Source organism: Aspergillus tanneri (assembly GCF_003426965.1).
Source record: "Aspergillus tanneri strain NIH1004 chromosome Unknown AapTan_6_pilon_pilon_pilon, whole genome shotgun sequence".
NCBI lineage: Eukaryota > Fungi > Ascomycota > Eurotiomycetes > Eurotiales > Aspergillaceae > Aspergillus > Aspergillus tanneri.
The window spans coordinates 1,650,741-1,666,453 of NW_022984633.1; the positions used below are offsets into that span (position 1 = coordinate 1,650,741).

Consider the following 15,713-nt stretch of genomic DNA (forward strand, 5'->3'; position numbering starts at 1 on the left):
TTTGAACATGGCAATGGCTCGTATACAAGACCTAAACGCTCATGAACGCCCTCCAGAAGCAGTCCGACAACGTTACAAAAAATACCAAAAATCAACACTATCTGAGATCCAGCACGATGATACCGTCATTGATCTTCAGGTTTTGGACCCAAATCACCTTCCAGCCGGAATTTCTTTTGTTCAGTGGATTTCCAGGGATAGTCTCCAGCCAGTCTTTCAGTCATTCGTGGCACCACGCAAGGAAACCCAAGATGGACTGCTTACTACCAAAGATATTCCTATCTACGCACATCAATCCGTTTCTGGTCAGCATCCTTGACTTTCAAATCAAACATGGGATAAATGAACCTGTAGGACAAGTAACTCCTAACAAGTGGTAGGTTTGCAAATGATTCCGGCACTGTTCCCTCCGGCTGTTCAAATAGAGCTGTTGTCTCGTTTACTGCATCGCGATGTGTCTAACAAAGAACATCGAACCAACCTCCATCTGCATTACAATGTCACTTATCCTGGCCAAGAGGGGATAGATGACGTCCAGCGTGATGGGACATCCTCGTCTTCGGCCAACAGTAGCTTAGTAGATCCCAGAACAGTATCATTCTTTGAAGACGATCCGACGCGCATCATATACCCTAAAGACACCAAGATCCACAAGTCACTGGCTGTGCAAGATCTACTGAACAAAAAGCTTCGATGGATCACCCTGGGTGGTCAATATAACTGGACTACCAAAGAATATCCCCCAGAGCATCCACCTGCGTTTCCAGAGGATATCGCAGAGCTCCTGCGAGCTGTATTCCCAAAGACAGACGCCCAAGCAGCTATTCTGAATGTCTACTCCCCGGGAGATACCTTGAGTGCTCATCGCGACGTCAGTGAAGAATGCGACGTGGGACTGATCAGCATCAGCTTTGGCTGCGATGGCCTGTTCCTGGTCAGCCATGATGACGATACGGGCTGTGAAGTCATTCGGCTTCGGTCTGGAGATGCCGTATACATGGACGGCACATCTCGCTTCGCTTGGCATGCAGTGCCAAAGATCCTCCCTGGTACATGTCCGGACTGGCTGGCCGATTGGCCAACACTTTCCGGTGATGCGACCTCGTCACGATATAGCACTTGGAAGGGATGGATGTCGCGGAAGAGGATCAACTTGAATGTCAGACAAATGAGCTCTGAGCCTTATACCTAACCGGGTATTACTGATGCCGCCTTGCTTCATGGTGCTGAAAGACTATGTGGGGAGCGTATCAACGCATACAAGAGTGTTCCAGGTCTGCAGGTGTCCAATTAAATCACTGATGAAGGCAGTTGCGTATCTCCGTCCGAACCCGGAAAATGGCTTCTGGACTCCAAAAACTTGCGAACACCAGTTCATGGTATTCGCGACAGAATCTATGATATACCGACACAGACATATGACGGAGTCTCTGCCTTAGCATGGTCCAAAAGCGCGAACTCCATTTTATGGTCATTCAGGAGTCGAATATGCAAGGAATACGAATTACCTGTTGGAGGGGAAGACAATACGACACATTCTCTCTCCAAATAGCCGGTCATTATTTGAGCACATGCGGGAATAGACCCATCTAGTCATTCTTATCAAGTCCCTGTTTGGGTGGACTAGAAGAACTCCAACTCGTATTCTCTTGGTGGTTCTTCTGTAACAAACTATCGACCCCGCATCCCCTCGGAGGGAATCAATCTGCCAGGCAACCAACCACTTTGACCTGCCTGATGGACACGCCGATCATCGGCGAAGATTAGGAATTGTACATATTTTAAATCTGTCTGCTATCCCCACGGGATCTTTTCTTTCGTACCATACACACCCCAGTAAGACGTCGCATTCCATCCCCTCAGGCACTTGGCTCAGTATGACTCTGGCACAATGGAAAACGGCGGGAGATAAGAAGCGTCAAGCTATTTTGGATGCACTTCCCGACAAATGGACGATTAAGAGTTCTATTCCCGCACCAGAGGAGCTTCGCGATGTGACGGGTTATATTCAAGAGTTTCTGACCCCTCGTGAAATCGAGATCACTGAGACCGATGCAGTGGGCATCACTGAGAAAACTACATCCGGGAAATGGTCTGCCGTCGAGGTGACAGAGGCATTCTGTCATCGAGCTACGATTGCTCACCAGCTTGTACGCTCATAAGAGAACATGTAACCGTTCCATTAACTAATAGAAACCGCAGGTCAGTTGTTTGCATGAAGTCTTCTTCAGCGCCGCTATCGAAGACGCGAAACGACTTGATAATTACTTCGCGGAGCACGGAAAGCCCGTGGGACCTCTACACGGACTGCCGATTAGTTTGAAGGATCAGTTCCATGTCAAAGGTGTCGAAACTACAATGGGGTACGTGGGATGGATCGGCACGTTTCAGGGCAAAGCAAACGACCCAAGAAAAGGCGTTTTCGAAAGTGAACTGGTCCGGGAGCTCCGAAGCCTAGGAGCTGTTCTGTATTGCAAGACCAGTGTTCCTGCCACTTTAATGTCCGGCGAGACGGCCAACAACATCATTCAATACACCACGAACCCTCAGAACCGACTTCTCTCGTCCGGAGGAAGCTCTGGGGGCGAGGGGGCCCTCGTTGCCTTGAAAGGCTCCCCTGGAGGGTTCGGGACCGACATTGGTGGAAGTGTCCGTATCCCAGCCGTATTTAATGGGCTTTATGGTATACGCCCCTCGTCCGGCAGGATGCCCTATCAGGGGGCAGCGAACTCGATGGATGGCCAAAATACTATGTTGTCTGTGATTGGACCTCTGGCGACCACTGCACGTTCCCTCCAGTTTCTCTTCAAATCAATCCTCAGCCAGAAGCCATGGTATTATGATCCGCTTGCTCTGGAGCTACCCTGGAGGGACGCAATCGAGCACGAGACGCGTGAACTGATCAAATCATCAGCTATTGGTTCTTCTCAGCTTGCTTTTGCTCTCATGTACCATGATGGCGTGGTCCGACCTCAGCCGCCGATAGCCCGAGCCCTGAAGATTGTTGAACAAACATTGATCCGGCTGGGACATAAGGTAAGGAACGGTCAGAAAAGTGAAGTGTGTAGATCCCATGATGTTGATATTATGGACGCTAGGTGATCGAGTGGAACCCCCCATCCCATGTGGTAGCATATAAAATAGCTGTATGTTTGGTCCAACCCACCCTAATTGCTCTGAACAACGCTGACAATGCTAGCGCACGACCTACAACATGGATGGTGGAGCCGATGCCCGGTATCACTTTGGTTTGTCCGGCGAAGTGAGACCAAATCCAGTTATCTTAGAGTCTGGTCCCCAAAAGTCTGCCTTAGAAATTGCCGAGCTCAACGTGGAAAAGCGGGATTATCAAAAGTCATACATGGATTATTGGAACACAACCGTCGAATTGACCGGTACTGGTCGACCCGTTGACGGGCTCATTTGCCCTTGTGCACCTTTCGCCGCGGTACTCCCTGGTAAATATAGTCACGTTGGATATACATCCTTTGTCAATGTCTTGGACTATACCAGCGTTTCATTTCCGGTGACTCGTGCTAACAAAACCATTGACGTGGCTCAACCTGGGACGGAGTTTTTGAGTGAACTGGATCGACAAGTTCAAGGAGAATGTCAGTCAATTGCTCTCCGATTGGACCATATGTGCTGAGAAAAAAATGCTGACAACTCGATAGATGATGCTGACGCTTATGACGGTGCACCGGCTGGACTGCAGCTGGTTGGACGGCGACTTCAGGAAGAGAAGATGCTTACGTTGGCGGAGTACCTTGGCGAGAAAGTGAGGGATTTTCCAGTGTAATTAATTGGCTGTTGATACAATATAAAATGGAATCGTAGTAGTCTTCGTGTGATGAAGACAACATTCCTATAGAACGTATATCTAGTCCGGTGCCCGGCGATGAAAAGCTTGGCATCACGTTTCTCCTGCTTGCCTTCTCCTCTTCTCTTTTCTTTCCTCGACGCCTCGCTGCCTGCTGCTGCTTGCGCCCCTCGCGTCGATGTGCACCATCGCTCCCTTCCCATCCATGACTAGATCCTTATCTATCATTTGCCTATTCTGTGCCATGCACTGAGCTGCATAATTTTACTTGAGTTTTAGCTCCGTGAACGCGTCTCCTACCCCGATCTAACCCACTCACCCACAATTGATATCCGTCCGCGGGCAATATTCTCGCGTCTTTGTGAAACATGGACGAAGGCGCGTCTACTCGTCCAACAAATACACCCGAAGAGTCAGCTGGGGCAGATGACAACCAGGCCCAGTCCAAAAGCACGGCGACGAAAGACCGCAAATGTCAGTACTGCGACCAGGCGTTTACCTCGTCTTCTCTGGGACGACACCTGGATCAGTTTCTTTTCAAAAAGAAACCAGATGGAATTCACGATGTCGAGGAGATCCGGCGCATTCGGAGCAGCATTACTCGACGCCAGGCCCGCACCTCGTCCGGGAAACGCAACACTCCGGAACGCACGACCGGGAAAGGCTCGATAGATTCATATCATAACTCGGGAGACAAATCCAGGGAGAGTGGATTCAGAATGATGTTCAACACCCCTACGTGGCACGCGACCGGAGTCATCAATGATATCCCTAATCCGAGTCACACCCAGGACGGGTCAAACTCCTCGCGCCTTAATGCTTCCCAGCCCCGACCTGGCTCCATGAATCTCCCGGACTATGCGAGCAGAGGCGCTAGCGCGAATAATAATAATCGTGATACGGTGAGAGCGTTGGAGCTAGCTCTGCAAGAGGTGTTGGACAACGTCAAGGCAGCAACGTATGTTTACCTTCTCGGTGTCGCTGATACTGATCCACATGTTAATCGCGCAACAGCTCTAGGATGCGACCGCCAATATCCCCCTTTGATTTTGACATCCAGTCACAAACGTTCCCTTCACTTTGTCTGCAGCTACTTCCTCCTCCGCCCAACCTATTCTCCACCGAGCCGTTTCCATCTCCATCCTCCTTTCCCCTTCGGCCACCAGGGGTCGAGCACGTCGAGATCGTCCGACAAGCTCTCCGTGCGAAGATCGAGCGATGGCAGTCCGATCAGCTTGCCATCAATTCCACCAGCAATCTTCACTCCGGAAGAACCTGTGTTAGCTTAGATGTGAACATGATTAATCGGAGTGCGCAACAGCATGAAGACATCAGCGTGAGACATCTGGAACTGGCAGTCAAGCATTGGATGTCACTCTCCCCGGATGCACGACAGGAAGCGTGGCAGCTCGAAATAACCCGTGCCTTTGCTCGTGAAATTGAAAAGCGCAAGTCTCTGGATGATCAATTGGCACGAGTTCAGCAAGAGGCGAACCAGCTCCGTGCGCAGGTGGAAAGGCTAGGGTCGTGCCAATGGCCGAGGGAGTTTGCTATCTTTCCTCCGGATACGTTGCCGTTGCCGCGAGAAGTTGCCCGGGAACTGGACGCCCGTGAAGGCCAAATCAGCCCAGGCTCACAGCGATGGGATTATGACAACGTGGTGGCGAAGTGGAAGCGAGTTGTGATGCATGACAAGAGTATGGGCCGTGTCGGAGTAGGATACGCCAATCCTATTCACGACGAACAAGGCAACGCAGACAGACAACGTACGGGTGACGAGTCGAACACCCAGCCGAGGTCAAGGCCTCTGCAAGGTCCGGCGGCGATGAGTCCTCCGGATCCATCCCCATCCCAGATGGGTGGTGCGTCAACCTCACCCACCCAGCACACCTCGCCTTATCCTCAGAATGATACGACCAAAAGCCCCAGTGAAGGTCCTCAAGCCAAACGCCCCCGCCTCATGAACGGTCACTATTCCGGGAATGGCCCGAACACCGCCGAAGGGACCGATAGTTCGTCCAACTCTTGGAATCCCCAGCAAAAATCTTTGAATGTCTCCAACATTACGAGGTCTTCAGGGCTAACTCCCCCTCCATCTAGCTCTGGCACATAATTGTCATATATCAAGCTGCGCAATATCTCCCCTTATCTCACATTATTTAGTCTCTAAGGCAGTTTGGGCACATACGAGAGTGCAACCAGTATCTTGCAAAATCTACTGTATATATAAGCTTCAAGGTAACGCGCAATTTAATGCGCAAGCAAAGTGCCTACTGCTTCGTCTGTTTTCAAACCGCTCTAATGTAGTATCTGAGTTCATTCATAATCCAGACCACCTTGGCGATGCAAACTAAGTGCTATCCCAATCACTTTCCAGTCACTTTCCTCGCCCTCTTCGCACTAACCCATCGCTTCATATTCCCGACTCCATGAAGATACAACCACGAGCAGAAGTAAACCGCCGCGAAATTGAACACCACATAAGCCCAGAAAATCCCATAATCCCGCCACTGATGGGCGTAAAACATATTCAACCTCGCGACAAACTTATCCCCATCCGAGGCCCGACAATAAGCACATAATCCGTTCTCGATATCCCGCACATAACCACCTGCCTGCTGGGCAAACATACCCGCATAGTCCTGACAATTGGAACCGGGGGGTGGAGTAAAGGTGGATTCTTCCTTTGTGAGACAGCGCACGGGGACATCATGCGTGACCACGCCGAGAAGACCCTCCACCAGATAGGTGAATGGACTAGCTCGGTACATCCAGGATCTCCAGAAATGGATCATATTTGTATATGGCACGACGACGCCGCAGAAGGCGACGACGAAGGCGAAGAAGCACGGTACAAGAAGTGATGCGAATACCTCGTTCGGTGAGATTGCTGCGATGAGTTGTCCGAATCCGATGTAGTACATCTCAAAGAGTATCAGGAGCATCCAAACGTATCCTGATGTGAATGAGTCGCGGGGGAACCAGACTCCCCAGTACCTGGAAAGACGTTAATATATTATTAAGTGGGAGTTAGGGAAATTGGAGGTAGCTATACCAGCAGTTGAAGTAGATGGATCCGGCAACGACGGAATACGGTAATTCCGGGAGGATGGCACTTATCACGAAGGCTGTCCAGGAGTAGATCTTGGAACTAGATTCGCGCGATTCGTATAGGTTTCTGAAATGAAGGTATTGGGGCTGGAGTTGTTGAATCAGTGGTGGCGCTATTGTCAGCATCATGAAGATGGAAAATAGACGCGATTGCATATCAATGTAGCTGTGTCCCAAGTGCCAGAAAGTGAACGTATTGAACAGTCCCGTGAAGATATGCAGTACGAATTTGCCCTGGACAGGGATGTTTTAGTCTCTAGGCAATGTACTCTGAGAAAGACTTGGGTCGCATACAGTGCTATACTCGGGCGTTCTCCAGTATGCGGTAAATGAACGCTTGGTAACAGCCAGGATCTGAGCCCAGATTGGCATTGCATATTCGCGAGTGTCATCTTTGCTTTCGCTCTCTTCTTTGCCGCGACGAGACTCGATGAGCTGGTCGATTTCCTCGGATCGCGCTTTGGCCTGGGGAGAACGCGCCCAAACCTCAGCCCAATCTTGTCCTTTGTAGTCGGGATTCCCCCCCCCAATAACCTCAAGCATATACTATACTATTTATGAGTATCGGAACCCAAGTGATGTGGTTCTGGGGCTCTCACCTCGGCAGGATTGGCATGAGGAGGGCATGTCTTGGCTCCATTCTGCTCGAAATATTTAATCATCTTGCTGGAATCGTGTCCCAGTTCACCGTTGTATACGACTTGTCCTCCACTCTGCAGGAGAAGTAAATCGTCGAAGTATTCAAACAACACCGCAGACGGCTGGTGGATTGTGCAGAGGATTGCCTGCCCGGTATCGGCAAGCCGCCGAAGGAGACGCACAATATTGAAAGCAGCCAGGGAGTCGAGGCCAGAAGTGGGTTCATCCAGGAATAGTAGCAGTTGAGGCTTGCTTGCCAGTTCAACTGCAATCGTGAGTCGTTTACGCTGCTCTTGGTTCAGGCCAACGCCCCAAGAACCCACGGTGGCGCCTGCGATGGGCCGCATTTCCAGGAGATCGATGATTTTCTCGCAGTAATCATATTTCTCTTGAACTGGCACCTCTCTAGGTTGGCGGAGAAGGGCTGAGAACTGAAGAGATTCTCTTACGGTTGCTGTAGGTTCGTGGATATCCATTTGCTCAGCAAAACCAGTGGCTCGTTGGAAGCTCTTAGGAAGAGGCCTACAGATGCACATGAGCCATTTACCAAGGAGCACGGTAGATGGAATGCATACTTTCCGTCAACAAGAAAAGAGCCCGTTACGACCCCAAAATTAATCCGCTGGGCCAGCGTGTTCAGCAGAGTAGTTTTCCTGGGGGATACCATGGATTAGCCAGTGTAACTTCATTCGGCGAAATGTCACTAACCCTGCTCCTGAAGCGCCCATCAAGGCAGTAAAACGCCCTGGCTTTACGTAGCCCTGGACATCCTGAAGTAGCTGTTTTTGTCCGCCCTTATAAGGTATGGTATAATTTACATGCTTCCAAGTGAAAATGGACGTGCTTCGGGCAATGCCTTCGACTATATTCTGCGAGTCATCCAAGTTGGTACCCTCCAGGTGGCAGTTTGGACCTTTTTCCTTTTTCCCAGTTTCAACGTCGTCTGGAAGTTCTTTCTGTTTGACTGCTTTCTCAACACCTGCAGGTGCTTCTCCCCTCTTGAATATTGTGACTGCGCTGCCTCCCTTATTCGGCTTCAGGAATTCTGTTCCAATCATTGTCAGGGCAATGTAGAGAACAAGCCAGGCTACAATAATGCCAAAGTCACGCCACAAGTGGGATCGTGTGTAGGCAAAAGCGGTCTTGATGTAATTGGAGCCTTGAACAACCAGTCTGTCGGAACTGCTCCCCTGAATCGAACACGTTTGATAGCCAGGAGACGCACCGGGGCCGTCCGGTACAATGTCCGGCGGCTGGCATTGAAAGTCCAGATCATGGAATTCGTTCGCCATTAGCCCTGCAAAGGCATACTGGACCGGGTTAATCCAAATCAACCATTTAAGCCAAGGGTGCATTTTCCAGGGCGGAATAAGGTAACCTGGATGGAGAATAGTTAGTTGGCCTGCCGCGATACTTTCGAACTTGTATACCTGTATATACCACCAGTGCTTGAACTGTCACCCCGGTTACTCGTGTAGCTTGATTCCACACAGTCAGCCGCGTACCGAAGCGAAGCTAGGAAACTGTAAACCTACCAACATCGAGGGAAGCAGATAATGACCCAATCATCCGGAAAAATGAATACATATTCATAGTAAGAGCAAATGTAATTAAAAAGCTAATGAAAAATTGAGACGGTGTTCTCGATAAATTTGCCATGCTAGAGAGGAGAGTTAGTAGTAAAAATCAGCCCACGGCGATCTAGAGCTTACAAATAGACAACCAGTTCAAAGATAGCGACCTGGATGAAGATTAATGGCACATCGACGACAACTTCAGCAACAGCGAATGCAGAAGGGCGGTAGAATGAGCTACTCTGGTCAACTTGTCTTCCGTGGCATGATCATCAAGTGTACCCACAAGCTTTTATGTTTGAGCAAAACAGGACGATTTTGAAATTGTCCAGTGAGTTCGGCCAGGGCAAGTAGAGAGTTGAAAAGCAAGACGAAAAACAGTACACCTCCCCTAGTGAAGACACCAGCGCTAGAAAAAAAAGTCAGTCATATATTATATATATGCTTCCTCCCCCGTCAACATTTTTGGCCTACCTGGTTTGTGGAAGGTCGTAGAACAAGCTTCCTATCATGAGCGCCTGGAAAGTGATCATGACCCACTTACCAATAAGAGATTGCTTGTCGCCGTACATAATAAGAAATTGTCGATGAGTAAGAATCATGACCTGCTTGTAAAAAGAGACGGTATAGTTTTTCTTTGGTATATCCTTTCGAGCAGCCTCCCGGTCTTCCCACTGTGACTCGACCACCTTCTCGAAGTCATCAATGTCGGCTAAGGCCTCCTTGTGTATGTCACTATTGCGATATACATTTTGAAACTCTTCTGCTGTTCGCGGGATGCGATTTTCCCATCCTTCCCTCACGCGTCTGGCGTGGGGATCACTGACTGAGGTCAGGAAATCTGGCGTTGTCCAGCGAGGAGGGCACTTGAACCCTAAATGCTCAAAATAGGATCTCGCCTTATCAGCGCGACCAAAGTACGCGCATCTGCCCTCTTCAATAAGGATAACCTTGTCAAAAAGGTTGTATAGGTTTTCAGAGGCTTGATACAACGCCACTAGTGTGGAAGAATTGGCCATATCTGTTAAGCTTCTCAGACTCTGCACATACTCTAGTGCTGTATTCGCGTCTAGACCCCTAGTTGAGTTGTCCCAGCACTGTGTACTTGCTTTGGTTACCAATGCTTCACCTATGGACACCCGCTTCTTTTCACCGCCAGAGATTCCATGGATCAGTTCATTGCCGACTTTCGTTCCAAGTGTATGCTCAATCCAAAATAGCTTGGCAATCGTAGACAAGAATGTCTCCTGATACTCCTTCCGACTCTCTCCTGGCAGTCGTAAAGCCTTATCCGGGGTCCTGGTCTTGAGAGCAAACATGAGGGTATCTTTCACGGTCAACGTCGGGTAATGGAGGTCATCTTCTGGGTTGTATAGTACTGTGGAAATTAGCCATCTAGTAGCCCTAATAGGTTCCTGTCGTACCTTCGGAGCGATATTTATCTGCCATCGTTTTGAAATCCGCTCCACCATATGACACCTCACCTTCAATGCTTCTATACCCAGATCTTTGGTTTCCGATAACCTTCAAGAAAGTCGAACATCCAGAACCCGGTCGTCCAAGGACAAGAATCATTTCACCAGGTCGTACACAGCCCTGTTATCAAGGTATGTTAGATTCACCCTTGAGCCAACTCTGCAGTTTTTAGAGCCAAAACATACCGAAAAATCATCTATGATTGTCCGTAAAGTAGGCTTACTCCTATGAAAATTCAGGAGCTGCCTGATCATCCTTGGTATTGTGAACAAGACGTCCGAGCTTGTAGTCTGAATAGCAGCGCCGAGACCAATACCTCTTACGGTCAAGTTTTTCCACACAACGCCTTGATGCCTTGTCTTTTCCTCGTCAGAATTGGCTTTCCTATCCCGACCAAACATACGAGAAACCAGTTTCACGACCTGCGCCACATCTTCATCCGGCGCGCCGTGGGCAGAGCTCGGGCTCCGTCGCTGCGATAGCGCTCGAGCAATATCGTTCTCCGTGAGCTGTCGCCCCAGCAATGGCCTCTTTCCTAGGACCGGTTTCTCGGATGCGTTTGAGGATTTATTGTGATTTGTGGGATGGCCGATAGATGAAGTAGAATCGGAATGTGTATTCGATGATAAATTCGACTTCGCATCATGATCTGTGATCGTTTCCCTGCTGTGCTTTGCTCCATAATAGCTATTGAATGGTCTAGGCTCCATTTTGATCCTCCCTTATCCCAAAGCCAAGATCTAGAGCATAATATCCTTGTCCACCATACAAGGAGCATTCGTTTCGATATGCTAGTGGTAAGGAATAGCGAAACACACACACACGAAAAAAAAAAAAAAAAAGAAAGAAAACTATGGTAAAAGTCAAATATTACCCGCAGCAAGGACCTGTCAGAACAAAACAAGAGAGTTCAAAAGTATTTCGGTAGAGATATTCACCAACATGGTCGGAGCATTACCCCGTAGATTAATATTTTATGTCCTACCAAAACGACCGGGATGTAAAAGAACCGAGTTTCCAAGATTAAAGCCAGTAATATATATTTTAGGTAGGCATCCCAATGACGCTTTGCGGACCCGAATGCGGTGATGGTGAAGTCATTTCTGGGGCCGATTGGCGGAACATCATCGGGATGCCGACAATCACATGCACTCTTCGATCATTGACTATTCATACTCAGCATAAGGCCTGGATAATGCAGATCAGAAGTTATACAAACGCTTATTAAACCTCGTGTGGAGAAGAGGATTCTGTTGCTTGCTGATGATCCTCAGCGATATACCTACCCATGCAAAAGAGAGACGGACAGTGGATTCCAAACACATGACAGGTCTAGCTGGAATTCTGCAGAATGCTGTCTGTCAGATCTGTGTTTCTTGGCACTTGAATAGCTGATCGCATTCTTGACTTGATTTTGGAAGTAATGGAAATAGTGTGTCGAGCTTTAATTTCTACCATGATGGAACTTGTACGGGGCGGAAAACTAGATCGATATTTTACTGCCTGACTTTTTGGTAGATCACTCCTATTGTGTTGTCTATTCAAACCAAGTATTTATTCGCCTGCAATCCCTACCTTATAACCATTATTAAGTATGGTCTAGAGAATAGTAAATATAGAATTAAAGAATAAATCAAGTGCTAGGCTAACTCAACACATAAACTTGGGCTATATTAAGATTCTACCTGCAACCATATATTAGTAGAATTCGTGCCTTGTTGCCTTAGGCCATGAAATAAAACCCGGAGGCTGGGGTACCTAGTACCTGATGGCGCTAGCAGTTAGGTCGACAGCTTAAGTACCAGGGACCCAATTACTGAGCTCATCCCGCCCCACGCAGTTCAGATCCCGCCTTCTCCAACATTCACTCCCAGCCACCCGCACGAAGCAGAAATAAATCAACATGGCTGGGCCACGTTGTGCGCCTGCTGGTCCCCTTTATAGTGGACGGTGCCCATACATTCCCTCCTTTTTGCCTTGTTGACATCCCTTGAATTGTCTAGATCACATTCCAGGATAAACACTACAACTCTCTGTATAGACAGATCGCCCAATTGATCGAGCCATTCCTGATCAATTTGGTTTGAGTCCCCCTTTTTCCACTCCCACCCCTTCGCTCGTTCCAACCGGCACTCTCCCTCCTTGCCTTGGTGCCTGAGAGAGGTATCAGACCCCTCTCATCCCATCCAGAATGAAGAGGAATATCACCATTGCCGTCATCATTATCATCCTCTTCCTCTTCCTTGTTGTCGCTGGCTTCGGGATCTACGCCATGCAGAACCATATCTCGTTCTTTTCGAAGAAGCGCGCCATCGATGAAGAAAGTGGTGAAGAGGGGTAGTATCGATACCTACCTACGTGCCTTGCCTACCTGCGTGCTGGCTTCGACCACGTGCAGATCTACGCTTATACATACCATACCATCTTATATACTACTTACGACCCACGACGTTACGCTTCATGAATCTATCGAGCCCCGAAGATATCAAGCCAAATCGCCGATCCCGATGACTGATTGCTTAATATCGATATTTTTACTCGCTTGCGTACACGCATATATCTATACCTTACACTCATCGGATAACAAGCCGGACTGGATCTGGCTTGAATTTCATAGTCCTTGTTTCCTGTGTTATACATGGTTGACGATTTATTTATATTTATCTATACTTATATCCGTATATATATTTATCCACGGACTTGTTTTTGCTCTATATTGCATGTTGGTTGATGAAATTGCATGACCATATCTATGTGACGATGTTTATATCTTATGCTCTTATTTCTCTTTCTTTCCTTTTCTTTCTTTTTCTTTTTTGGATGTTGCAGTTGGAAAAGTAAATGGCGTTTACTATCTGTCCATACGTGTTTGTACTTGACTGCGTCGATTTGGGAGGAAGTGTATCATATTCTTGACTGGTTGGGCTTGCATATACTTTCGACACTCTATCTGAGCTTTTGAATCTACTGACGTACATGTTTGACAAGCTTACCCTTCCGTGTACATGCAGTCTTCTATTCGATCTGCACGTTCTGTCATTAAAATACGGTAGGCTGATTCCATATACAACCTTTAGCCCAGGATCCTCAATCCGCCCTTTGTTTTTCCCGGCTTCCTAACGCCATCATTCTTCACCTTCCCCCCAGCTTGACCGCCTGCGGAGCCACCACCGTGTTTCCTTGCATTCTTCGTATTGGACACCGGACGCACTTCAGTAGTGGCTCGGCGGAGTAAGACCGGATGTGAGCCGATGTATTTACCTTGCATTTCTCGGGCCGCTCGGAAGTAATCATCACCATCGCTGAAACTGACAAACCCGTACCCTTTGCTCTTCTGTGTCCGTTTGTCGCGGATCACACGCGCTTTCTGGACTGACGTGTATTTGGCGAACGCCTTCAGCAACGAGTCATCGGTGACCTCGCCCGCGAGGTTTCCAACAAAAAGGCGGAAGTGTGCCGGATCCCATTCCAAAAGGGTCGAATCGGTCCAATTCTGGCCGCCGCCAGAACGAGCCACGGTCTTGGGGGCTTGCTCAGGGCGCCCCGGCATGGATGCAGGAGTCGTCGTTGTGGGCGTACTGGCGGAGGGGGTATTGGAGCTGGAGGTAGCTCCTGGCATAGCCGAATTTCCTTCTCGACGGCCGGGAACCTTACCCATAATCGGCGCTTCCTCCTTGCTGACGTAGGCACTCTGCCATTGCGCAATCTGCGCTTCCGTTTCAGGATCTAATCCAGAGTCGTTGCGTCCGTAATTTTTCCCACGCGATCCGTAGGTGCTGGATTGGTCAGGCCCAGAACCGAAAGGATTCTGAATCTGAGGCACGGACGGACCGTAAGAGTTATCATTGTATTGGGCAGACCCATAGTACGAAGCCCCACCTTGATATATTTGCTGTGATTGCTGAGAATAGTAAGAGCCGTAGCCTGCAGTGGTCGGTGTGGAGTATCCCGCCGACGAAACGGGAGGAACGGACACTATGGGGCTACTGGTACGATGTGGCTGATTCGACACTACGGTGCGAGGCTGGAAGGCAGTAACTGCATTGTAGCTCGACCGAGACCCGTTTCCACCATAGCCACTGCTGGCCCCGGACGGATGCGAGGGCGCCGCTGAGTATGCGGGCTGGAAGCATGCCGGCGATGTAGTCGTACTGGCCGGTGGTGGTCGCGGAGGGAGTGACGACGGGTTTTGCTTCAAACCTGGAGGTGGCGGAAACGACATGATGAACGGAAAGATCGAAGAATAGAGACGATGGATATATGATGCGCCGTGTGCAGATTAGCAACGGACACGTACCTTCAGGGCTTGACTGACGCAGCAGTCATACGCCAGACGTCACGCCTGAAAAGGATTCCGAGCCACAGATGGAGGATGAACTATGTTAATTCTCCAAATTAACGTGGTATGTCCTCGTGTCGCTAGGTATGGAGACTGGGATACGGTATAAAAGCCCAATTCCTGGGCCGGGGAAACTCCAGTCAATGTAAGGAGTTTTAGCAGCTCCTCTGGGCGAGGCTGTTGCGAAATGGTGCGGGGGTGAGCTTCGCACTAAGAGAGGGATGATATGTGGGATGGTGGATGACTGTGGTTGTCGATGATTGCGCAGTGCAGGAAGGAAGAAAAAAGACATGGCTGGCGCATCTCGGTGACCGTACCCTGCATTGAATGCAAACCTGCTCCCCTATACAGGAACAATAATGATCCCTCCGGTCGGCATCGGCGTCTGGACTAACCTCAAGGAGCAGGTTACTCCGGCACCAGCCCCAACGGAATTTAATGGTGATGTAATACAGCCACCCCCACTCTAGCCCTCTTTGGGAAAGGCAGTTGCCGACCAGAACGTGGGTGATCGGCGGAGAAAATTATAATCAGAGGGAATTTTCTGGCAGAAGCTCTTCATCGCGTGGGATTTGCCCTCTTCTCGGGCGGATGTAGGCATATGATGACGGTACTAGTAGTGGAGACGCTCCATTACCGCTGGTTGAGAGCCAAATCTGCTTCACCGAAAGCACGGGCTTTTCCTGGTTCTGCTTGCGAACATTGCCCCTCCAAGTGCCCCGCCATCAACAGCGTCCCAGCTTTGTTACTAGGC

At 49.2% G+C, this 15,713-nt stretch overlaps 5 protein-coding genes across 5 annotated transcripts; 3 read left to right on the forward strand and 2 right to left on the reverse strand.

The window, feature by feature from the left end:
• Positions 1-13: 13 nt before the first annotated feature.
• Positions 14-1,192, forward strand: alkB (oxidoreductase, 2OG-Fe(II) oxygenase family; the record flags this gene model as incomplete). The annotated part of the gene is made up of 2 exons (XM_033573181.1): positions 14-305; positions 381-1,192. 2 exons carry the CDS (start codon positions 14-16, stop codon positions 1,190-1,192), a joined length of 1,104 nt encoding a protein of 367 aa, XP_033423733.1.
• A 685-nt stretch (positions 1,193-1,877) lies between these two features.
• gmdA (putative general amidase GmdA) lies at positions 1,878-3,799 on the forward strand (the record flags this gene model as incomplete). Its single annotated transcript, XM_033573182.1, has 5 exons — positions 1,878-2,150; positions 2,203-3,036; positions 3,099-3,146; positions 3,200-3,611; positions 3,675-3,799. 5 exons carry the CDS (start codon positions 1,878-1,880, stop codon positions 3,797-3,799), a joined length of 1,692 nt encoding a protein of 563 aa, XP_033423734.1.
• Positions 3,800-4,188: 389 nt separating this feature from the next.
• Positions 4,189-5,933, forward strand: ATNIH1004_008576 (uncharacterized protein; the record flags this gene model as incomplete). The annotated part of the gene is made up of 2 exons (XM_033573183.1): positions 4,189-4,778; positions 4,841-5,933. The coding sequence occupies 2 exons, from the start codon at positions 4,189-4,191 to the stop codon at positions 5,931-5,933; spliced, it is 1,683 nt and encodes a 560-aa protein (XP_033423735.1).
• A 253-nt stretch (positions 5,934-6,186) lies between these two features.
• Positions 6,187-11,330, reverse strand: ATNIH1004_008577 (putative ABC transporter; the record flags this gene model as incomplete). The annotated part of the gene is made up of 13 exons (XM_033573184.1): positions 6,187-6,817; positions 6,876-7,165; positions 7,226-7,477; positions 7,531-8,092; positions 8,146-8,223; positions 8,279-8,948; positions 9,001-9,048; positions 9,106-9,230; positions 9,283-9,381; positions 9,431-9,553; positions 9,619-10,522; positions 10,569-10,740; positions 10,806-11,330. 13 exons carry the CDS (start codon positions 11,328-11,330, stop codon positions 6,187-6,189), a joined length of 4,479 nt encoding a protein of 1,492 aa, XP_033423736.1.
• Positions 11,331-13,693: 2,363 nt separating this feature from the next.
• ATNIH1004_008578 (RNP domain protein) lies at positions 13,694-14,842 on the reverse strand (the record flags this gene model as incomplete). Its single annotated transcript, XM_033573185.1, has 1 exon — positions 13,694-14,842. One exon carries the CDS (start codon positions 14,840-14,842, stop codon positions 13,694-13,696), a length of 1,149 nt encoding a protein of 382 aa, XP_033423737.1.
• Between the last annotated feature and the right edge of the window lie 871 nt (positions 14,843-15,713).